General features: G+C 39.3%; 1 protein-coding gene across 1 annotated transcript in view; it reads left to right on the forward strand.

Moving 5' to 3' along the window:
• The window catches only part of TESK2 (testis associated actin remodelling kinase 2), a 106,033-nt gene that overhangs the window by 56,686 nt on the left and 24,067 nt on the right, over positions 1 to 25,280 (forward strand). Inside the window, exon 3 of the mRNA XM_047083771.1 lies at positions 7,663 to 7,711. Within this exon, the coding sequence (XP_046939727.1) occupies positions 7,663 to 7,711 (49 nt within the window). The remainder of the gene's footprint in view (positions 1 to 7,662; positions 7,712 to 25,280) is intronic.

Genomic DNA, 25,280 nt, shown 5'->3' on the forward strand with positions numbered 1-25,280 from the left:
TGGAAGAAGCAGACATAGATAAAACTTCATGTAGAAGGCAGGCCTGGTACGTGTTTATATAATAGAGTTTTAAATAGAGTAATATAAATGTATAGAGAAGAGAAAGATTACTTCAGATTAGAAAGAGTAGGGAAATATGTGAAATTATGTCTCTGAGACAGGAATTATTATAACCATTCCCAATCATATGACTTGATATGTGACAGTTCCTGGCATCCTAAATGGTATATAAATGTTGGGTGCTATTGTTATTATTGTTATTATTCGGAGACATTCTTGCTCTAAGTTTGTAAGGATTGGTAGAGCTTTGAAAAGTGGATTCCAGGGGCACTTGGGTGGCTGAGTCAGCTGAGCGTCCAACTCTTGATTTGGGCTCAGGTCATGATTCCAGGGCTGTGGAATCAAGCCCCATGTCAGATTCTGCACTGAGCATGGAGCCTGGTTGGGATTCATATTCTCTCTCTCTCTCTCTCTCTCTCTCTCTCCCTCCCTCCCTCCCACTCTGCCGCTCTCCCTGCCCCTAAAAGAAATAGTAAAAAAGTGGATTCCAGATGGCCTTATTGTAGCAACAGTATGGAAGTGGGAGAATTTAGGACATATTTAGGAGGAACAGGTTATATAACTAAAACATAGAGAATTCAGGTGGGAGTAATAGGAGATAAGGTAAAAGAGGTGTGGGTCAGATCATTCAGATTCTTGAATAACATGCTAAGTAAGGAATTTGGACTTTGATCAGGAGCTGTGAACTGCCACAAAAATCTTTTTGAGTAGCTTCTTAATGAAAGGCATTGTGTCTTGTTCATTTTTAAATCCTTTTTATAACTATATGGGGAGGTAATATAACATTGTGATTAAGAGCACAGAACCCACTGTTTAGGTTTGACGCCTGGCTCAGCCACTTATTATTTGTATGACTTTGGGCAGGTTACTTTATTTCTCTAAGCCTAAATTTCCTTATCAATATAATTGGGAGAATAAAAGTATTACTTCATTGGATTATTATGAGGATTAAATGAATATAATATAAAAACAATGCCTACACAGTAAGTGCTCTTTAAGAGTCAGTTGTTGGGGTGCCTGGGTGGCTCAGTTAGTTAAGCATCTGACTCTTGATTTCAGCTCAGGTTGTGATCTCATGGTTGTGGGATCAAGCCCCACATCAGGCTTTGTGCTGGGTGTGGAGCCTGCTTAGGATTCTTTCTCTCTTTCTCGCTCTCCCTCTCCCTCTGCCTTTCCCCTGCTCTCTCTCTCAGAAAAAAAGAGTCAGCTGTTATAATAATCATATAATAACAATAATTACCAGTGCCTGGCAAATAACAAGCATTCAGTGATTTTTAAGTGGTCAGAGTTGTGTGTTAAATTTACCCAGCAAGTGTTTATATACTGTCATATGACAGGCAAGATAATTCATTTCATTTTATAAAACATAGTTAAAGGTAGGAAGCAATGATGCTATAGGAGAGTGGTGTAGATGGAGTGTCTTCATAGTTCAGAAGCATGCTAGTTCAGAAGTACTTCTACTTAGAGGGAGCCAGATTTGTTTTGTGGGAAAGGAAGTATCTGAACTGGGCTTTGAGGGTGAGTAGAACGTAACTATGTAGAAATGAGGGGAGGGGCATTCTGGGAAGTGGGAACAGCCCTAGAAAAGCAAAGGTGTATAAAAGCATGGTAATGACACTTTATGGAAAATAGTAAATCATGCTACAGGAAAGGCTGAGGCAAATTAAGTCTCTGATCAAAGTCTAGTTTACCAGTAGTATCAGAGTTGGAAGTTTCCTGTTATGGTCTTACTAACTTTAGAGTGGGTGATCAGCTGTCGTTTGTCAAGTCAAGACTGAGCCTTGCTACTCAGTGTGTGGTCCATGGACCTAGCAATGTCAATATTACCTGGGAGCTTATTAGAAATTCAGACTCCCAACCTCCCTCTGCCCCAACCTGTAGAATCAGAGCCTGGAATTTATATAAGTCCTAGGTGATTTGTGTCCACATTAAAATTTAGGAAGTGCTGGTCTAAAAAACAAAAGCAACTCTTCTTTTTTTTTCTTTTTAAATGTTTTTATTTATTTAAAAAACTTTAATGTTTATTTATATTTGGGAGAGAGAGACAGAGACTGTGTGAGCAGGGGAGGGGCAGAGAGAGAGGGAGACAGAATCTGAAGCAGGCTCCAGGCTCCGAGCTGTCAGCACAGAGCCTGATGCGGGGCTCGACCTCACAAGCCACAAGATCACGACCTTAGCTGAAGTCGGACACTTAACCGACTGAGCCACCAAGACGCCCCTTTATTTATTTATTTTAATATTTATTTATTACTTTTGAGAGAACTTGTACTTGGAGGAAGGGCAGAGAGAGGGAGAGAAGCAGAGAGAAGGGACGGAGGGTCCAAATCAGGCTCCGCACTGTCAGCACAGAGCCTGATGTGGGACTTGAACTCACAATCCGTGAGATCATGACTTGAGCTGAAGTCAGACACTTAACTGACTGAGACACCCAGGTGTCCCATTAAATGTTTTTATTTTTGAAAGAGATAGCCAGTGCTCTTGTGCCAGGGTGGGGGAGGGACAGAGAAAGAAGGAGAGGATTGGAGGTGGGCTCTGCACTGACAGCAGAGAGCTCCATGCAGGGCTTGAACTCATGAACTGAGAGATTATGACCTGAGCCAAAGTCAGATGCTCAGCCGACTGAGCCACCCAGGCATCCCTCTTCTTACTTAACACAAGTGTGTGTGCATAATATGAAACTAAAAATAATAAATTTCAGTAATGACTTAGTCTCAAGCACGTGCATTAACAAAGTGCTCCTCCCTTCCTGAGCTAAGTAATTCTAGCTGGCTTGATTTTGGGTGGTGGTAGTAGGGAGTAAGAATCATTCAGAGTGTAATAATTTTTAGGTCCAGTCTCATACCAAAAAAGATTTGAGGTTTTGTCCACAACTTAGATTTTAATATAATTAGTAATAAAAATTTCAGTGAAAACTTACTGTTAATATTAAATGCTTTTCTAGGCATATATCACTTCCCTGTTAAGGATGAGAAATATTTCCCTTAAAGTTTTCTTTAATGTTTATTTTTCAGAGAGAGAGAGAGAGAGAGAGAGAGAGAGAGAGAGAATACACACGCACACGAGTGGGGGAGGGGCAGAGAGAGAGGGAGACACAAAATCTGAAGCAGGCTCTAGGCTCTGAGCTGTCAGCACAGAGCCCGACTCAAGGCTCAAACTTACGAACTGGAGGTCATGACCTGAGCTGAAGTTGAACACTTAAGCAACTGAGCCACCCAGGCGCCCTGAGAAATATTTCCCTTTTAAAGTATATTCTTTTTATAGCAACTGTAATCATGTACTCTGCTCAAGCTCTTCTTCTAATATAAAGCTAATGCCTATCTTAGCTTGAGAGCTCTGTGAAACTGTTTTGGATGTGGTGGGTGATGGAAAGAAAATGAGGTTGAGGAGGTCAGGCAGAAAAGTTTCACATAGACGTAGAGTTGTGTGACACCACTGTGATGTGGTGATGTGAGCTGGGGGTGGGGAGGAAGGCAGGCAGAAGAAAACTGTCACATGAAACCAGTGCCTGCCCGAATGTGCTGGCTGTGACATCTCTGCGGATGATGTGGTCATAGTGAATGGTGGGTTTGGGGGGAAGGGAAGCAAGGGTGTATCATACCCAAACCAGGTCTTTTCAGCTTTTAGGAGGCTCATGACTTTATTTTTTAATTTTTTTTTGTTTCAAATTTTTATTTAAATTCTAGTTAACATATAGTATAATACTGCTTTCAGGAATACAATTTAGTGATTTATCACTTACATACAACACCCAATGCTCATGACAAGTGCCCTTCTTAATATCCATCACCCATTTAGCCCCTCCCCCGCCCACTTCCCCTCCATCAACCCTTAGTTTGTTCTCTATGGTTAAGAGTCTCTTCTGGTGGGGCACCTGGGTGGCTCAGTCGGTTAAGCATCCGACTTTGGCTCAGGTCATGATCTCACGTTTTGTGAGTTGGAATCCTGTGTCGGCCTCTGTGCTGACAGCTTAGAGCCTAGAGCCTGCTTCAGATTCTGTGTCTCCCTCTCTCTGTGCTCCTCCCCTGCTTGTGCTCTGTCTATCTCTCTTTCTCTCACAAAAATAAGTAAACTTAAAAAAATTAAAAAAAAAAAGAGTCTCTTATGGTTTGGGCCACCTGGGTGGCTCAGTTGGTTAAGTGTGACTTCTGCTTAGGTCATGATCTCACAGCTCATGAGTTCGGACCCCGCATCAGGATCTCTGCTGACGGCGTAGAGCCTGCTTCAGTTCCTGTCTCCCTTTCTCTCTGCCCCTTGCAGCTTGTGCTTTCTGTCTCAAAAATAAATAAAAACATAAAAAAAAAAGAGTGTCTTTGGGTTTGCTTCTGTCTCCTTTTTTTCTCCCTTTCCCTACGTTCATCTGTTTTGTTTCTTAAATTCCATGGATGAATGAAATCATATGGTATTTGTCTTTCTCTGACTTATTTCACTTAGCATAATATACTCTAGCTCCATCCATGTTGCTGTAAATGGCAAGATTTCATTTTTTGATGGTTGAGTAATATTCCATTATATATATATCCATCTTCTTTTTTTTTTTTTTTAATTTTTTTTTCAACGTTTTTATTTATTTTTGGGACAGAGAGAGACAGAGCATGAACGGGGGAGGGGCAGAGAGAGAGGGAGACACAGAATCGGAAACAGGCTCCAGGCTCCAGGCTCCGAGCCATCCGCCCAGAGACTGACGCGGGGCTCGAACTCACGGACCGCGAGATCGTGACCTGGCTGAAGTCGGACGCTTAACCGACTGCGCCACCCAGGCGCCCCGATATATCCATCTTCTTTATCCAATTTCAGTTGATGGACAATTGGGTTCTTTCCATAATTTGACTGTTCTTGATAATGCTGCTATAAGCATCAGGATACATGTGCCCCTTCGAATCAGTATCTTTGTATTTTTTGGGTAAATACCTAATAGTGCAATTGCTGGGTCATAGGGTAGTTCTATTTTTAACTGTTTGAGGAATCTCCATCCTGTTTTCCAGAGTAGCTGCACCAGTTTGCATTCCCACCAACAATGTAAGAGGGTTCCCCTTTCTCAGCATCCTTGCCAACATCTGTTTTCCTGTGTTGTTAATTTTAGTCATTCTGACAGATGTGAGGTGGTAGCTCATCATGGTTTTGATTTATATTTCCCTGATGATGAGTGATGTTGAGCATCTTTTCATGTGTCTGTTGGCTATCTGGATGTCTTCTTTAGAAAAATGTCTGTTTATGGGGCGCCTGGGTGGCGCAGTCGGTTAAGCGTCCGCCTTCAGCCAGGTCACGATCTCGCGGTCCGTGAGTTCGAGCCACGCATCAGGCTCTGGGCTGATGGCTCAGAGCCTGAAGCCTGTTTCCGATTCTGTGTCTCCCTCTCTCTCTGCCCCTCCCCCGTTCATGCTCTGTCTCTCTCTGTCCCAAAAATAAATAAATGTTGAAAAAAAAATTAAAAAAAAAATAGAAAAATGTCTGTTTATATCTTCTGCCTGTTTCTTTTTGTATAAGTTTTTTTTTTATTTTTGAAAGAGAGACAGAGAGAGAGTGGGGGAGGGGCAGAGAGAGAGAGGGAGAGAGAGAATCCTAAGCAGGCTCCACACTGTCAGTGAAGAGCCTGATGTGGGGCTCAAACTCACAAACCATGAGATCATGATCTGAGCTGAAACCAAGAGTTGGACGTTCAACCGGCTGAGCCACCTAGGTGCCCCTCTTCTGCCCATTTCTTAACTGGATTATTTATTTTTTGGGTTTGAATTTGGTGAGTTCTTTATAGATATTGGATGCTAACCCTTTATCAGCTATGTCATTTGCAAATATCCTCTCCCATTCCGTAGGTTGCCTTTTAGTTTTGTTGATTGTTTGATTCACAGTGCAGCAGCTTTTCATCTTGATCAAGTCCCAGTAGTTCATCTTTTGCTTCCCTAGCTTCTGGAGATATGTCTAATATGTAGCTATTGTTTTGCTAGTAGAATCCTACTGCCTAACTTCTATATAAATATTTGACTAAATAAAATAAATACTCCTTCGTTCTCCAGCCTTGTACCTGCCTCTAAATGTTCTTTCTGGGGTGCCTGGATAGCTCAGTAGGTTAAGCGTCTGACTCTTGATCTCAACTCAGGTCTTGATCTCAGGGTTGTGAGTTCAAGCTCTGTGTTGGGCTCCATGCTGGGCATGGAGCCTACAAAAAGAAAAAAAGGTTCTTTCTTATAAAATGAATTTACATTGTGAAGCTAATTTGGTGATCATTGCTTTTTCATTCAAGAAGTGTTTGTTTAGCATCTTATTTGCAAAGCATTGTGTATTAGGCACTATATGTAGAAACAAATGAGAAGAGATCTGTATTCTTGAAAATCTTTCTTATATTCCATTCTGGAGAAGAAGTCACAAATGTTAAAAGAAGAACAGTTAATATATTCTAGTTCTTAGTATGTTCTAGGAGCCCAAGTTATGTCATTTCATCTTCACAATAACCATATGAGTTAGGTAATAGTAATACTCCCATTTTGTATATGAAGAAACTAAAATACGGGGATGTCATCATGAAGTGGCAGAGCCAGGATTCAAATATAAGCAGTCTGACTCCAGAACCTGGACCACCTCAGTTAGGCTAATGAACAATCTTTCAAAGCAGAGTGAAAGTGCATAGCAGTACTGTTGAGATGAGGAGGGAGAGAGAGGATTAATGATAAGTGAAGATATCCCCGAGATCAATATAGAGAAGATGAAATTTTAGCTGATCCTGGAAGGATTATTTTCAGTAAAATGAAATAAAGTAAAGAGAAGAGCTTGAACTGAAGTTTGTAGGTCATAAAAATCATTTATGCTGTTCAACAAATCTTTTGTGCCAGATACTATACTAGGTACTAGAAATGCAAAAGTATGTAAAACTCTGAATTCTTCATAGTAAGGATGGTTAGTTACTAAAGAGTGATATTGGCTGAGGTGCCTGGGTGGCTCTGTCGGTTAAGCGTCCGACTTCATCTCAGGTCATGATCTCACAGTCCGTGAGTTCAAGCCCCGCGTTGGGCTCTGTGCTGACAGCTCAGAGCCTGGAGCCTGCTTCAGATTGTCTCCCTCTCTCTCTGCCCCTGCCCTGCTCTCGCTCTGTCTCTGTCTCTCTCAAAAATAAAGATTAAAAAAAAAAGTGATATTGGCAGAGGGCAAATTATAATGAGTTTAGGAACGAACGAAGGTTAAAGAAATGTAGATAGTGAATGTAACCTATTAAAGTTTGGTAACAAATGAGGGATGCCTGAGTGGCTCAGTCAGTTACGGGTCAGACTCTTGATTTTGGCTCAGGTCATTGTTCTCACGGTTTATGGGATTGAGCCCTGTGTCAGGATCTGTGCTGAAAGCACAGAGCCTGTTTGGGATTCTCGCTCTCCCTCTCTCTCTCTGCCCCTCCTCTGCTTGCTCTCTACTTCTCTCTCAAAAATAAATAAAGTTAAAGGAAAACAAAAATTACCAGCCTGATATCAAAGTTGAGAGGCTGCAGCATTATACAAGAACCCAGAAGAGTTCACAGGTATTGGATTATTTCCAATGCATGAGTAGCTAAACTAGTTTCTTTATATGGCAGTTATATTGTTTTCCTTTGCTAAAAATTTTTTTGTTGTTGTTCCATAGGTTCATGGGTGTGTGTGTACATCAAGGACAATTGCATGCACTTACAGAGGTAAGACTTAAGCATATTGAAGTGACTTCTTTGCCTTAGTTTTAGCATTTGTGGTTCCATACTGTTACTTGCATAATGTTAGCAAAATGTGTATGCATTTATATTTATACAAAAATGACAGTGTTAACAATGCTTTCTTCTCTTGCCTGGGGAAAATAGCCATATCTATTAATACTCTTGGATTCTCTCATAATATTTGTGAATAATCTGAGAATATGAGTGCTCAAATGTTATACTGATTCTTGCTTCCCGGATGACCCCTTCCAAAGCTAAGGGAGACATCACTTGGCTGCAGATTATTTCATGGCAACAAATTCCCGGACTATCCAGAAACATTTGGTGTCCTGATATAGAATTCCACAATCACTGTTCTAGTGTCCTGATTGGTCTTATTACTCCTTGGAATCAGTTTACATCTTCAGTCTTATTTCATTTTCAGTCTTTTCTAGGTAGTAAAGCCACTACTTAGCCTCTGAGGACCAGAGAATCCTCTCTAGAACAAAGGCTTCCTAAACTTAGGTACTGACCTATCAACTCAGAATTTACTTGGATCCTTCTCAGAAACACAGCTTCCTGGAATCTTCTAGGCTTTGTAGGTCTTCATAGGGCCCATATGTGTTCTTAAAGCTCCCCAAGATTATTCAAATGAGCATCTAGATTTAAGAGTCTATGTTCTAGAATGTATTCACATTCCTCCTTAGGAAGTAAGTATCAAAATACAAAGTGAAGAAACTTAGGAAGGAAAATTGTTTAACAGAATTTGCAAGTATTGGTTTCCTGCTGGCTTGGTGCCCTATATTTGTCCCTAATATCTGATAAAGGAAGGTCCCATGTACCTCACTCTGTGTCTCTTTTCTCAGTTACTGAGGGCACCAGAATGTGGAATGTGTATAGTTCTGTCCTGCCTCTCATATGGAAGGCCAAAGAAGGCAGAATAATGAGGTGGTTAAGAGCATGGACTCTGAAGTCTTGATTGCCTAGGTTTGAATTTCTCTGTGTCTCAGTGGTGTTGTCTGTAAAATGGGAATAAAAAAAAATAATAGTATCTGTTCCAGGGAGTCTAGATAGAAAAGAGGACCAATAGCTGAATCCTAAAGTATTTAATTTTAAAAGTCTGAGGAGAAGACATTTTGAGAGGGAGTGGTTAGTGAGGTAGGAAGAGAAACCACGAGCGTGTATTGGCCTGGAATGGAAAGGAAGGAGTTTCAAGAAGGAGGGAGTCAGTAATTGTAGCAGATCCTACTGATAAGAAGATGACCTCACAGGGATTTTGTGAGGATGAAATATAAAATGCTTATTTAGCACAGTGGCTGGCATATAGTAATTGCTTAGTACATTTTAACTGTTACAGCTTTTATTATTAGCAATGACTGGTCCCTCCCAAACTCCTTAAATTGTCAATATTTTTCATTTGATACTTAGTTCAATTCTGTGGTTAATGTTATTAAAAATTTTAGAAACTTTTTATTGGGTACGCCTGGATGGCTGAGTGGGTTAAGTGTCTGACTTCAGCTCAGGTCATGATCTCATGGCTTGTGGATTCAAGCCCCACATCATGCTCCACGCTGACAGCATACAGCTTACTTGGGATTCTCTTTTTCCCTCATTGTCTGCCCCTCTCCGACTTGCACTTTCTCTCTCTCTCAAAAATAAATAAACTTAAAAAAAACCCTTTTTATTGAAGTGTGACATAACAGAAATGTTGTAACATATGAAATGTGTACAGGTCACTAAATTTTTACAAATGAACCCGCCCATAACCAGCATTTCAAATCAAAAACATTTTCTGTGTATTTCTTTTCTCAGAAGTGAGTCTATAAATTCTTCAAAGACAAAACTCTCTCCTTCTCTCAAGCTTTCTGCCAGAGCTCTGACACTAATAATTGTTAAAGTATTTGTTGTACTCCATGTTTGTATCATTGTTCTCTGAAATGTCAGTTTACTGGAAGGGCTTGTATGTTGGTTTTTCTGACAAAGAACATGCTTTAAAATCTGTGATCATGGAGCGCCTGGGTGGCTTAGTCAGTTAAGCATCCAACTTAGGCTCAGGTCATGATCTTGCAGTTTGCGAGTTTGAGCCCCACATCGGGCTCTGCACTGACAGCTCAGAGCCTGGAGCCTGCTTCGGATTCTGTGTCTCCCTCTCTCTTTGCCCCTGCCCCACTCGCACTCTCTCTCTCTCTCTCTCTCTCTCTCTCTCTTTCTCTCTCTCTCTCTCAAACTAAATAAACATTAAAAGAAAAATCTGTGATCAAGTTGTAAATTTAGAAGTGGAGTGTAGTCGAAATGGCAGAAATGAATGCTCTTAATGCAGCATTCTTTTGGCCATGTTGCACTTAAGTAATATTCTCTGTGTTTGTTAGCTTGTTATAGCCATATACAACATACAGTGCCTGCTTTGTGAAAAAGTGTATATTTCCAGTATCATTAATCAGATATTGGCATAACTTATAATTTTTATTGTGATGTTAATAGGCTGATGGTCATTTAGGCCAAATATCCAAATGTTACTGGTTATTTTCAGAAGGGGATCCCCAAGGGCCGTTATGGCATAGATATCTGAGGACTCACATGTTTGTCTTAGAATTGAATTTGGCAGCACACTTTTGGTTTCACTAAGGATTATAAAAATAAATTACTACTAACATCTAGCACAGCATTGGGAACTTGGATGGAACTCTTGATTGGTGGAATGCCTGCTCTTTACAGTAATGTGAACACCATTCTTTATTTCTCTTAAAATAATTTTTCAATAATTACAGTAGACAAACATAGCTCTTGTTAGTGCCTGTAAAGTGTTGATATTATTAGGAAGAGTACTTCTCGTATACAGTAGTGATCTGGACTTTTTTAGGCTTTAACCATTTCTGTGAGTGTTGTTTGTAATTGTAGACATTAACTGAACTTGGAACAATCAGACAGTTAGGTACTACTAACTACCACCGGTAGTTTTACCTGTAGTAAGTATAGACTTCTGAGTTTTTAAGCAAACGAGTTGTTTGTTATAGAGAAAACAGTTTGGTAAAAGATCAAACAGAACCTTTTAAATTTCATGTATCAAATAGGAGTGTTCCATAAGTATTTCTTTGACTCAGGAGACCTAACATTGTCTTTCATTTGGTCATGAGTATCAAGGAAGTGGAAATCTTCAGTTTTTAAAGACAGAAAATATAACCCTTTGTATTATTAGTTAACTATTGCTATATAATGTCCAACCATAAAACCTCAAAAGAATACAACAATAAACATTTATTTCTTGTACATCTGCAAGTTGAGCACTTCTGCTAGTCTCACTTGGGCTCATTCATGCATCTGTCAGGTCATCCGGTAGTCTGATCTAGGTTGGGCTTTGCTGGGACCGCTTTGCTCTAGCTGCTTCTCATCCTTCTTCTGGGACCAGTGGACTAGCCTGGACATGATGATACCAGAATAGCAAGAGTATGCCAGCCATTTGCATAAGTGCTTTTCATGATTCTGCCTATATTCAAGTTTGCTTGGCCAACATCCCCATTGGACAAAACAAGTCACATGCCTGAGTCCACATTGGGAGCATACTGCAAAGTTATATGTCAGAGGGCATAGATTCCATAAAGGGTGAAGAACTGGAACCACTGTTGCACTTTCCCATACCTGATAAATATCCCAATTAGCAGATCATAATTATTTGTCTTTTCTACTCTAATTGAGGGTAAAGACTTTCTCTCATTTAAAAAAAATGCTTTACTACGTAGTATTCCATTGTGTATATAAACCACAATTTCTTTATCCATTCATCAGTTGATGGACATTTAGGCTCTTTCCATAATTTGGCTATTGTTGAGAGTGCTGCTATGAACATTGGGGTACAAGTGCCCCTATGCATCAGTACTCCTGTATCCCTTGGGTAAATCCCTAGCAGTGCTATTGCTGGGTCATAGGGTAGGTCTATTTTTAATTTTCTGAGGAACCTCCACACTGCTTTCCAGAGCGGCTGCACCAATTTGCATTCCCACCAACAGTGCAAGAGGGTTCCCGTTTCTCCACATCCTCTCCAGCATCTATAGTCTCCTGATTTGTTCATTTTGGCCACTCTTACTGGTGTGAGGTGATACTATGTAGCAATGAGAAAAAATGAAATATGGCCTTTTGTAGCAACGTGGATGGAACTGGAGAGTGTAATGCTAAGTGAAATAAGCCATACAGAGAAAGACAGATACCATATGGTTTCACTCTTATGTGGATCCTGAGAAACTCAACAGGAACCCATGGGGGAGGGGAAGGAAAAAAAAAAAAAAAGACGTTAGAGTGGGAGAGAGCCAAAGCATAAGAGACTGTTAAAAACTGAGAACAAACTGAGGGTTGATGGGGGGTGGGAGGGAGGGGAGGGTGGGTGATGGGTATTAGGAGGGCATCTTTTGGGATGAGCACTGGGTGTTGTATGGAAACCAATTTGTCAATAAATTTCATATATATATAAAAAAAAATAAAGGAAACCAAAGAGTAATGACTAAAAAAAAATAAAAATAAAAATAAAAAATAAATAAATAAATAAAAAATAAAAAAATGCTTTATATATTAGGTACAATTCACAATTCTGTAGTCATAGTTTCTCCATTTTATAGATGAGAAAACTAGGCTTAGAGAAATTAAATGAATTCCCAAAGTAGGATTTGGATCCAGATTCATTTGACTTCAAAGCCTATACCCATTCCATTTTAACACACTGTCCTTAATTCACTTATCTATTCCCCACAGTGCTAAGCACTTATGCATATTCCCCACATGTTCTTGTATGTGTAGCATGTATAGTATTTGTAGAATTTGATTCTATTTATATATTTTTTTGTTATTTGGTAAAAATATTTCCTGGTTATTGGATATATTAGAATGTGTTTGGTTGGCAAGTAATGGAAAATAGTCACAAAGCCTTAAACAACAAAATGACTCATATAACTGGAATTCCAGCAGTTTTATTAGGTTAAGGGTTGGTTTAATTCAGCAGCTAAATGTTATTTAGAGGCCCCACGTCTTTCTGTCTCTTCACTCTGTCTTTATATTGTCAACTTCATCCTAAAGTTGGATGTCATTCTACTCAAAAAGTAGCTGCCACCAACTTACATGCTATATGTTTTCTCTTCCATATCCAAGATGGAGGTGTGGGAGATTGTCAAAGACAGACAAGAGAGAGATTCTTCCAGACAGAGTATGTGTCATCTCATCATGCCTTCTTCTTAAGCTTGTTAAGAAAGGCACAAAGAGAGAAATATCCTCATAATCAAACAGTCTAAGGGGCTTCTTTGTGCAGGACCTTTCAGTGCCTAGAAGATTGGAAATTTGGGAATGAGTGGAATATAAGATTGTCGGGTAGGGATCTCAAGTGACAGTACTCTCTGGTCAAAAGAGTCAGCAAAAGAAAAGAATTGCTTGGCAGATATTTTGGGGTCTCTCTTGCCTTTTCTAGGAGAAATTATGCTTTTTCTCCCCACTGTGCCAGTAAGAACCACTTGGCAATTACTTGACCTAGTGAGGTGATTCATTCTCTTTATAGCAAAGTGACCTCAGGCAGATACTTGGTATTGAAAGAAACATTCCAGGGGCGCCTGGGTGGCTCAGTCGGTTAAGCTCCCGACTTTGGCTCAGGTCATGATCTCCCAGTTCGTGAGTTTGAGCCCCGCATCGGGCTCTATGCTGACAGCTTAGAGCCTGGAGCCTGCTTCAAATTCTATGTCTCCTTCTCTCTCTGCTCCTCCCCTGCTCATGCTCTGTCTCTCTCTCCTTCAAAAATAAATAAAAACATTTTTAAAAATTAAAAAAAAAAAAGACCCCAGGGGCACCTAGGTGGCTCTGTTGGTTAAATGTCCGACTTTGCAAAAATAAATAAACGTTAAAAAAAAATTTAAGGGGCGCCTGGGTGGCTCAGTCAGCTGGTGCCCGACTTTGGCTCAGGTCATGATCTTGCGGTCTGTGAGTTTGAGCCTCGAGTCGGGCTCTGTGCTGACAGCTCAGAACCTGGAGCTTGTTTCGGATTCTGTGTCTCCCTCTCTCTCTGACCCTCCCCCATTCATGCTCTGTCTCTCTCTGCCTCAAAAATAAATAAATGTTAAAAAAAAAAAAAGTCCGACTTTGGCTCAGGTCATGATCTGACAATTTGTGAGTTCCAGCCCTGCCCCGGGTTCTCTGCTGTCAGTAGAGAGCCCGCTTGCTTCAGTTCCTCTGTTCCCCCATTCTCTGCCCTTCCTGCTTGTGCTCTCTGTCTCAAAAAGAAAATAAACATTAGGAAAAAAAAGAAGAAACACTCTTAGCTCACGAGGGAATGGATCAGCCCTGCAGGCGGCTGAAAAGAACTTTTTATTCACATAGCCCTCATCCTCTTCTCACTCACCATTTCCACCCCCATTGTACACCTTCTTTCTTTTTAAAAGAATAGTTACTTTGAAAATTCCTTGTTTATGTGGGTTGATATGTGTTGTTTCTTGTCAGACTTATAAGAAGCCTTATATAATCAGAGAGCTTACAATGAAAGGAAACTCTGTCGGTTCAGTGACCAAACTCATGTATTATTTATAAAAATGAGCAGCCAGACCCCGATTCCAGTTTCTTGGTGTGCAGTGATATTGCTATTAGTTGTGTCTGCTTCTTTCTTTTTTGTTTCTGTGTAGCCCAGTACAGAGTATTATGTTGGCCTTATTTACCTTGAGCCAGATGCGATATTGTCTTGTGCCTGCCTTGGGTTAACTTTGGCAGCATAGCCATGCCTATCTTTGAAGCTTGGGGTGGCTTTGTGGGGGGGCCTTTACTACTACATGATAGTTAAGAGAACATTCCAGATGTGCCAACAATGATTGCCCCTGTGACCCAGGACTTCTAAAGGAATGATGGGTGTAGAAGAAATGACAGGATGTGAACTGCAAGGGAAGAAAGAGGTTCACTTTACACATAACATTTGGAGTGAATTTGCTGTAGGCTAGGTATTCTGCTAGGCTCGGGACTTATCAAGATAAAAAAATAAACCTATTTCCCTATTTATTGATGTATAACAAACTACCCTAAAACTCAGTAATTTAAAACAACCATTTTATTTTGCTTATGATTTTGTAGGTCAGGAATTTGGAAGAGCTTTGCTAGGTCTCTGATGCTCATGTATCAGCTAGAGGACCCACTTCCAGGATGGCTGCTTCATTCGTATGCCTGGTGCCACAGTGAATGAAGGTGTTTTGGCCCCTGTCTTTCACTACATGGTGTCTCATTCTCTGGGTCATCTCCATATGGCTTGAGCTTCCCACAGCTTGGCGATCTCAAGATAGACTTTTTATGTGGTGACTGGCGAGAGGTATAAGCCACCCAAGTGAAAACTGAAAGATTTCTTATGACATACCTTTGGAAGTTCCAGAATGTCACTTAAGCTGCATTCTGTTGGTCAGATCTGATTCATAGGGAGGGGAATTATCAGACTCTACATCTCACTGACCATTTTTATTCCACTGCAATGTCTTTCAGGGACTCAGTGTTTAGTGACTGGGGTAGTAAGAAATTTCTTACTATGTCCTTCCTTAAAAGCTTTTTTTTTTTTTTTTTTTAGGGTTTTTTTCCCCCAATATATGAAGTTTATTGTCAAATTGGTTTCCATACAACACCCAGTGCTCATCCCAAAAGGTGCCCTCCTCAATACCCATCACCCACCCTCTCCTCCCTCCCACCCCCCATCAACCCTCAGTTTGTTCTCAGTTTTTAAGAGTCTCTTATGCTTTGACTCTCTTCCACTCTAACCTCTTTGCTTTTTTTTTTTTTTTAATGTTTATTTTTGAAAGAGAGAGAGCTCAAGCAGGGGAGGGGCAGAGAGAGAGAGAGAGAGAGAACCCCAAGCAGGCTCCGCACTGTCAGCACAGAGCCCAACTCAGGGCTTGAATCTACAAACTGTGAGATCATGACCTGAGCCAAAGTCGGATGCTCAACCAACTGAGCCACGCAGGTACCCCAAAAGCTCTTTTTAAATATCCAGCCATTATTCCATGCTGTTAACTCTTAGATATCCATATATTTTGAGAGTTGTTACTTGTTATACTTCATATTCTTTTTTTCTGTCATCTCCTGTTTTCCATTCAATTATGTTACTAGTATTTCAAATAGAACATAACTCTGTTAGGTCATTCTTCAATCTTACCATTTTCTATTGTTAGAATACTTATTCCTCGAAAAGAAAACTACAGAATTAGTTTTTACATTTTCTCATCTCTTGAATTTAATCAGTTCCCAATCCTCTTACTTTCTTTGTGATGTCTGATTCTCCTTTCTCTGCATTCTTGCCATGATGTTATTCCATGCCTTGATTCCTACAAAGACTTTGTGGCTGTTTTTCCTGTCTCTAGTCTTTCTTTGCTTCAGTTTGGCATATCAGTACTCAAATAATCCATTAGGCATACTTTGATAATGTGATGCTTCTGTTTTAAAACTTCTGTGTAGCATTCTAGACTATTTTATTTCAGAATACATAGCTCTCCCTTTAGTTAGGTGGGTCTTCTGCTGTCTTCTACACCTGCTGGCCTTAGATGTGCCTTCTAGGACCTGGGATGCCCTTATATCTCTTCTCCCTCCCACTTTCCAAGTTATGTCAAATCCCAGGCTCTCTAATGGACCTCAGTCTCCTAAATAGGGTCAATGATAATGCTTTGTGTGACTAGGCTCATAGTATATGTTTAGGATGTGTTTAGAGTAGATTGTTTAGTGTAGACCCAACTCTGAGAAAGCTGAATTAGCCCCAGTGGAAAGAGCCCAAGGTCACAAATAGTATGAAATGCCACATCTCAAGTTCTTTCATAACCAGAAGTTTATTTCATTTATACTTGTAAAAATAGCTAAAAGCATTTCTGTAAATACGTGTTGGCATCTTTACTTTTGAAAAAGGTAACTTTTATTAAAGTTTTTTGGTTTGGTCATTTAGTAATAAAAAATCTGTAAATAAATTGTGGCTCATGTTTTCTGCCCTTATTTTTGGTAACTCCCTATGACATTTGAAAAACAAGAATTTGAGGTTGGCAGTCTAACCCACAAATAATAGAAGAGTTCATTTAGTTTACTTTATTCTTAAGGCAGTTTTCCCCTGACTTGCTAACTTGTTTCTGGCTCATTTACTCATTCTAAAAATGTTTATTGGGCTCCTACTATGTATCTAGCACTATTCCAGGTATTGGGAATGTAATAATGAACAAAAAATAATCTTTTCCCTCATGGAATTTATATTGTAATCAGTAGGGGGTGGGTAGAGGAGTTAGACTAAACAGGAAAACAAATTGGAATATATATGGTTTAAGTGCTGTGGGTGTGTTTGCAGTTTCACTATATGGACAGGGGAGGTCTCACAGAAGAAACAAAAATTAAGGAATTAAGGGATTAGCTACATGAACATCTGGGGAAAGAGTGTTCTAGGAAGTGGGAACAACAAGGGCAAAGACATGGAGGCAGAAATGTGCCTGGTATGGTTGAAGAACTCCAAGGAAGGTGATATGGCTGCAGAGGAGAAAGTGAAAAGTATAGTAGATGTGAGTCAGAGAGGAAATGTGGGATCAGATCACATGGTCTTATAGACCATTGTAAGAACTTCAGCTTTTACTCAGGAATTGTGAAGTCTTTGGGGTTTTTGAGTAGAGGTATGACATTATGTGACTTATCTTTTAAAAAGATCACTCTGGCTACTGTGAGGTGAATAGACTGAAAAGGAGGCAAGGGTGAAAGCAGGAAGACTAGTTAAGTGACAATTGCAATAGAGTCTGTACAAGAAATAAAGACTATGCAGAAAGGGTGAGAGATGATGGTAACTTGGACCAGAGTTGTAGTTGTAGCAGTAGCTGTGCTTCTGTTGATTCTGGATCTATTTTGAGAGTAAACGAGGCTTTCCTGATGCATTGGGTATGGGCTGTGAGAAGATAAAGGGACTCAAGGATAGCTCTGAGATTTTTGGTCAGAACAAAAACAAAAACTTTGGATAGAGTTTCTATTAATGGAGATGGGGAAGACTATAGGATACAAGATGGAAGATGACTGAGAGGTCAGGTTTTTTTTTTTTTAAGTTTATTTTTATTTATTTTTGAGATATAGAGAAGAGTTAGCAGGGGAGAGGCAGAGAGAGAGGGAGACAGAATCCCAAGCCAGCTCCGTACTGTTAGTGCAGAATCTGATGCGGGGCTTGAACCCACTAACCATGAGATTATGACCTGAGCTGAAGTCAAGAGCTGGCGGGGCGCCTGGGTGCGCAGTCGGTTAAGCGTCCGACTTCAGCCAGGTCACGATCTCGCGGTCCGTGAGTTCGAGCCCCGCGTCGGGCTCTGGGCTGATGGCTCGGAGCCTGGAGCCTGTTTCCGATTCTGTGTCTCCCTCTCTCTCTGCCCCTCCCCCGTTCATGCTCTGTCTCTCTCTGTCCCAAAAATAAATAAACGTTGAAAAAAAAATTTTTTTTTTAAAAATAATAAAAAAAAGAGCTGGATGCTTAACTGACTGAGCCACCCAGGCACCCTGAGATGTCAGTTTTGAATAGATTGAGTTTGAAATATTTATTGGACATCCAAGTGGACATAACTTTATAGAGCACAGGGATTCCAAGGAGTACTCTGAGTGATACCTTACTTGTTCAGTTCCTGTTTATTAGCTTTTTCACTAGAAAACATTCCACTGATTTGGAAGGAGGCATTTTTCAACTGTTGTGTTACTTCTTGGGTAATAATAATGAAAATATTATTAATTAAGTTGTCTTTCTTTCTCCTCTCCTCTCCTTTTCTTTTCTTTTTTTTTTTCTTTTCTCTACACCCAGCATGGGCCTCAAACTCATGACCCCATGATCAAGAGTTGTGTGCTCCACTGACTGAGTCAGCCAAGCACCCCCTTTTTTTTTTTTACCATATATATCTATTATATATAATAGATATCTATCTATGGATATCTATGGATAGATATCTATTATATATAATATCTATTATATATAATAGATATATAATAGATATATAGATATATATCTATATATATAGATATCTATATAGATATCTATAGATATAATAGATATATATATATTAATATAATATAATATAATATAGATATAGATATATATATTATATATTATATATCTATTATAGATATATATATCTATTATATATAATAGATATCTATCTATCCATATCTATCTATCTATCTATATATATATATAGAGAGAGAGAGAGAGAGAGAGAGAGAGGGAGAGAGAGAGGAGGGCAGAGAATTTAAGATCTCTTTAGCTGAGTAGTGGAGCTGGAATTTGAATCAAGTTCTGGCTCACTGTAATCCTGTGTTTACCAGACTTTAAGCTCCTTGGGTTTGGTTATTTTATTCACTACTGAATCGTCAGCAACTGGCACATAAAGGCATGCAATAAATACTAGTTGAGCAAGTGGATAAATGGATGAATGAATGAATACTGCTTCCCAACACTTGGATTTACAGCAGTTAGTCTGTTTGCACAAAGACATTTGCCTCTTTCAAGGTTGTTTTGGCCATCCATTTGATGAATCTTTTCTCAGTGTTGGTAGTGATAAGACAGCTGGAGGATTTAGAAAAGTGCTTTAGGGGATTTCTAGCTAATCTTTCTCCTGATCCTCTCCATGACTGTGAGACTAGTGTGGCAACTGAATTCATAGAGCTCTTTTTGAGTTTAGGCTAAACCAGTTTTTTTTTTCTTTAAATTTTTTTTTTCAACGTTTATTTATTTTTGGGACAGAGAGAGACAGAGCATGAACGGGGGAGGGGCAGAGAGAGAGGGAGACACAGAATCGGAAACAGGCTCCAGGCTCTGAGCCATCAGCCCAGAGCCCGACGCGGGGCTCGAACTCACGGACCGCGAGATCGTGACCTGGCTGAAGTCGGACGCTTAACCGACTGCGCCACCCAGGCGCCCCTAGGCTAAACCAGTTTTTAACAGAAGTTTTGACAAGTGTACTTTTCTTAATTTGATAAGTGGTATCATTCACAGGTGGGTCTATGTAGGCACTTGAGAGCTGTTCCTACTTTGGATACTGTAGCAAGAATGAAGACAGTGGAAGGAGGGTGGTTTCCCAATATACCTCTCATACATTCCTGGTACTCCATTTCAGCATTCCTACACCTGAAACATCATCACTATCTGCACTTTCTTTTAAAAAAATTTTTTTTTATGTTTATTTATTTTTTGACAGAGAGAGAGAGAGACAGAGCATGAGCGGGGGAGGGGCAGAGAGAGAGGGAGACACAGAATCTGAAGCAGGCTCCAGGCTCCCAGCTGTCAGCACAGAGCCCTACATGGGGCTCGAACTCAAGTACTGTGAGATCATGACCTGAGCTGAAGTCGCAGTCTTAACGGACTGAGCCACCCAGGCGCCCCCACTATCTGCATTTTCTATGTTTACTTGTTCTTTATGTTGGTCTTTTCTTGCTATCACGGTCACCATTATTTGCCTATATAGTAAATTCTTAGATCAACAATTTCCAAAGTGAATCATAAGCATTTCTGTCCTCAACATGCTCATTTTAGCACATTTCACTTTCCTGTAGTAATTGCTTACGCTTGTTTGCTTATTTATTTATTTATTTATTTTTGATTATATTTATTTTCTACTCAACAAATAATTACTAAGCAGACACTTTGTGTCAAAGGCCAGTTTAGCTGAACTTCGAAAAAGAGAAGCTGGTCTATGAAGGTGGCAGAACAATTGCCTAAAGCCTTCTGGTGCATGGCACAAGTAGCTGCTTCATAAATGTTTAAGTAATGATTTGTAAAAGTATTAATATAGCGCTTAGCTTTTCTACTATCTTAGCTGATAGTTCTCTTTTCCTTCATCCCTGACCTTTCCCATTTTCTATGTCTTATCAATCACAATGTCCTGTCCACTTTATCTTCTTACTATCTTGAATCCATTCACTTTACACCAGTTCCTCTGCCATCATCTTGCAGTAACCTGACTAGTCTATCAGTCTTCTTCCTCACCTAAAATCCATACTGTCCATGTTGCCAGACGAGTGGTCCTTCTAAAATACAAATCTGTTTTTTAACCATCTTAGCCATTTTTAAGCGTACAGTTCAATAGTATTAAATATGTTTACATTATTGTGCAACAGACCTCCAGATCTTTTTCATCTTCTACTTTCTGTTTCTGTGATTTTGACTGCTCCAGGTACCTCATAGAAGTGGACTCATATAGCATTTGTCTTTTTGTGACGGGCTTATTTCACTTAGCATAATGTCCTAAAGGTTCATCAATGTTGTAACGTGTGACGGGATTTTCTTCCTTTTTAAGGATGAAAAATATTCCATTGTAAATGTATACCATATTTTACTTACCCATTCATCCATTTGATGGACATAAACACCATGTTTAATACAAATCTAATTTTGTTTCTCCCTGCATAAACCCTTCTATAGCTCTTCATTGCCCTCAGGGTCAAGTCAAAACATCTAATCCTACTTCTGCTTGTCTGTGTGGCCTCACTGCTCACTTCTCTGACCTCTTTGCTCCTGTCTCAGTTATGCACCACAGTTATTAACCTCAAATGGGACATGACCCTTTCCACCTCTGATCCTCTGTACTAGTTCTTCCCTCTGCCTATAACACAACCTCTCCATCTCCCATTGGCCGAGCCAACTCCTACTTAACCTTCAGAATCCAGGTTACATATATTATTTTCTCTCAGAAGTCTTTTCTGATCTCATAAGGTTAGGTATCTCTCCTATATGCTTCCATATTACAATAATACTTATCATTGATTTTTATTCACTGTTTGCATTTGTAGATTATAAATTCCTTAATGGCAAGGACCATTTTGTTTACACTGATACCAGTTGATTCCTAGCATAGTGCCTGACAAATGATAGCTGCTTATCATATTTGTTGATTGAATGAATAAATGAATAATCAGTGGCATTTTCTGGCTCAAAACCTTCAGTGATTTCTTCATTGATTACAGTATAGTTTTTTTAAATTTTTATTTATTTATTTTTGAGAGAGAGAGAGAGAGAGAGAGAGAGAGAGAGAGAGAGAATCCCAACCAGGTTCCACATTATCAGTGCAGAGCCCAACATGGAGCTTGAACCCACGAAATGTGAGATCATGACCCCAGCCAAAACCAACAGTCAGATGCTTAACTGAGCCACCCTGATGCCCCTACAGTGTAGTTTTATAACCTTAGTTGCTTACCAGAATTGCTTAGGAGCTTTTTAGAAAGTGCAGATGCCAGAACCTCACACAAGACCCACTGAATTAAAGTCTTGGCGGAGGCCTAGGCACCTGTATTTAAAAATAAATTAATATACTCCATAGGGGGTGCCTGGGTGGTTCAGTCAGTTAAGCGTCTGACTCTTGGTTTCACTTCAGATCATTATCTTGCAGTTTTGTTTGAGTCCTGCATTGGGCTCTGCACTGACAGTGCAGAACCTGCTTGGTATTCTCTATCTCTCCTCTCTCTCTTCCCCTGCCCGGCTCGTGTACTCTCTCCCTAACTAAATAAATAAACTGTATATATAAAAAAATAAGTTCATAGGTTATTCTGAAATACAGCTAGGGTTAAAATATGGAATCCAGGATAAACTTTTAGCTTGGTATTGTAGTCCTCTGTGCTCTAACATCATCTTGCCTTTTTTCTGCTAGGTCTCCTCTTCTTTAATGAATACTTTGTTATTCAAACAAACTGGTTTTCATGTGTTTACGAAACACGGTCTATGTTTTTTTTTTTTTTTTTTGCCTCCTTATTCATATTTCTTCATCCTAGGATGTACTCTTCCCCTTTATCCTGTATAGAAATCTTCTCTCCCTTCAGGACTTGGCTCAAAGTCCACTTATTTCTCTATAAAACCTTTTCTGATTCTTTCTTTGCCAGTGCTTGCTCCCCTCTCCTCGCCAAATTTGTTCATAATGTTCCCCTCCATTGATCTTCTTCTCCTGAATAGTTTTTGTGTTTGTCTGTATGTCTGTGTCTGTGTATGTACCTCTGTTATTACACATTCTGCCATGTATTGAAGTTATTTTTGCTTTGGTTTCTCTATGTAAATGTAAGCTTCCAGAGTAGAAGGAACCCAGGCTTTGGGGTCAAAATGCTCAGATAAAATGTCAGGCCCCACTATTACTAGTTGAGTAACCATAGGCAAATTATTGAAATTCTCTAGGCTTGATTTCCTTATTTATTAAAAAAAAAAAAGATAACAAGAATGTTTCAGGGTGTTGCAAGGTTCAAATGAGATGAAAGTGCTTCATAAAACAAATTAGTTGCTGGTTATTGTAGGGATAGTATTTTACTCATCTGCATATCTGTGATTTCCCAGCAGTACCTCATATTAAAAGACACTATAGATACTGACTGATTGAATGGGGGAAAATGAAGCATGTTTTATGCCATTTAAAAAGTGAAGTAGAGGTGAATTTTCTTTTAAAAATTCTTTTAAGGGAGCCTGGGTGGCTCATTTGGTTAAGCATCAGACTCTTGATTTTGGCTCAGGTCATGATTTCTCAGGTTTGTGAGTTCAAGCCCCACATCAGGCTCTGCACCAGCTCGGAGCTGACATTGCAGAGCCTGCTTAGGTTCTCTCTTTCTGTCCCTCCCCATTTAGCGTGTGCATGCCTGCACGTGTGCACACACACACACTCTCTCTCTCTCAAAATAAATAAACTTAAAAAATTATTTTATTTAGGGGTGCCTGGGTGACTCAGTAGGTTAAGCATTCCACTCAGGTCATGATCTCATGGTATGTGGGTTCATGTCCCGCATCGGGCTCCCTGCTGTTGGTGCAGAGCTTTGGATACTCTGTTCCCCTCTCTCTCTGCCCCTCCCATGCCTGCATGCACTCTCTCATTAATAAACATTAAGTCAGTAAACATTAAATAAACATTAACAATTTTTTTCATTTCATTTATTTACTTATTTTTTGAGAGAGAGAGAGAGAAAGACAGAGACAGAGAGAGTGCAAGTAAGTGAGAGGCAGAGAGAGAGAGATAAGTGGGACTCACCAGAAGTGGGGCTTGAGTTCATTGGATATGTGAGATCATGACCTGAGCCGAAGTCAGATGCTTAACTGAGCCACCCAGGCGCCCCCTAAAAAATTTTTTTAATAGATTTTTAAAATGTATTTTAGAGCTTATATGCAATAAGCTCTTGCCTTGCGAATGCTTTTGCATTGATTAATTATAAATTATAAGACCTCTTGCATAGTTATCCTTTGACTCTGTAACTAATTTGTTCAACAATTTATTTTCCATTCAGATTAACTAGTCAGTCAAACATGTATTTCTGGTACACCCAGAAAGAACAGAATTGAGCACTGGACTTTTAGAAATACAAATAAAACAATAGACATATTACCTGATAAGTTAGCTAAAATTTTGGATAAGAAAATATTTCATCTTTTTAAACCAATAATTTATTGTAGTTGGCAGTATCAAGGACCCTTTATGACACTTAAAAATAAGCTTGTTTCTGATTATAAAATCAGATGTACTCATTAAAGAAATAGTTAATATTTCTTGAATATTGTGTTACATGTATTTTCTTTTTTCATCCTTATGACAACCCTCTGAGATATAGCCACTATTACTGTTATTTTATGTAAGAAGAAACTGAGAATTAGATTAAATAATATTTGGAAAGCAATTCTCCCACTTTTTACCTACTTAACTCAATTTTTAAGTCATAGTTTAAATTTTCACTTCGCTAGAGTGGCTTTTTCTAATTGACCTCCCACATCCAGACTGTGAGTTGGCTTCTTATTTTCTTTGATAGCATTCTTTCCTTTTTCATTGTAGTACATCTTATAATTCTTCACTTATATGAATGTTTGTTTATTGTCCCTCTCTTTCCCCTATATTACTTCCATGAGGACTGGGACCTTTTCTGTTTTGTTTACTACTAGCAAGAAATAGGTAACAGGTCATTGAAGAGGTAGGAGTTGGGTTAGAAAAATTAGTTGGGCTTCTTCAGGAATTGTCACTAGGAAAGCTAAAGACAATGTTGTTAGATGCTGGGAGGCTAGAGTGTTAGCCAGAGGGCACCACAGTTAGGAGGACAGTTGTGTTTAGTGTGGTTCTTACTTACTCTTTTTACCTGTTTCTCTTGACGAAGCTTATATGGGTTGCTTTGGCCACTTACAAGGATGTTATAGTAGGAAAATGTATAATGTGGGGATAGAATGGATTGCCTTTCAGATCCATTCTGTCATATTGTTATTTTGTAGCCTTGAGCATTGTTTTCCGTATGAGTATGCACTTGTGAAAAAATGTTCTATCCATCATGGCAAGTGAGATAAATAAGGACAGTGTAATGTATATATTCTGATATTGACTAACTTATCCTGCACATAAGGTCATCAAAATCCTTTTCTGAGAACACCTAAAAGGTAAGGAGGCATTCATGAAGATCAGATAGAAGAACATTAAAATTTTGGGAAATAGAGACTAGATCATGCAAGGCCTTAGGGCATGGTAAGGATTTTGAAATTTATTTTAAATACAGCAGGAAGCCATTGAAAGATTTTAGATAGGAAAGTAAATGATACAATTTGCATTAAAAAAAATTTTTTTTCAACGTTTTTTATTTATTTTTGGGACAGAGAGAG

Source organism: Lynx rufus, unplaced genomic scaffold (genome assembly GCF_022079265.1).
Source record: "Lynx rufus isolate CCGP_SWC_20201006 ecotype Redwood Valley unplaced genomic scaffold, mLynRuf1.p SCAF_2, whole genome shotgun sequence".
Taxonomy (NCBI): domain Eukaryota; kingdom Metazoa; phylum Chordata; class Mammalia; order Carnivora; family Felidae; genus Lynx; species Lynx rufus.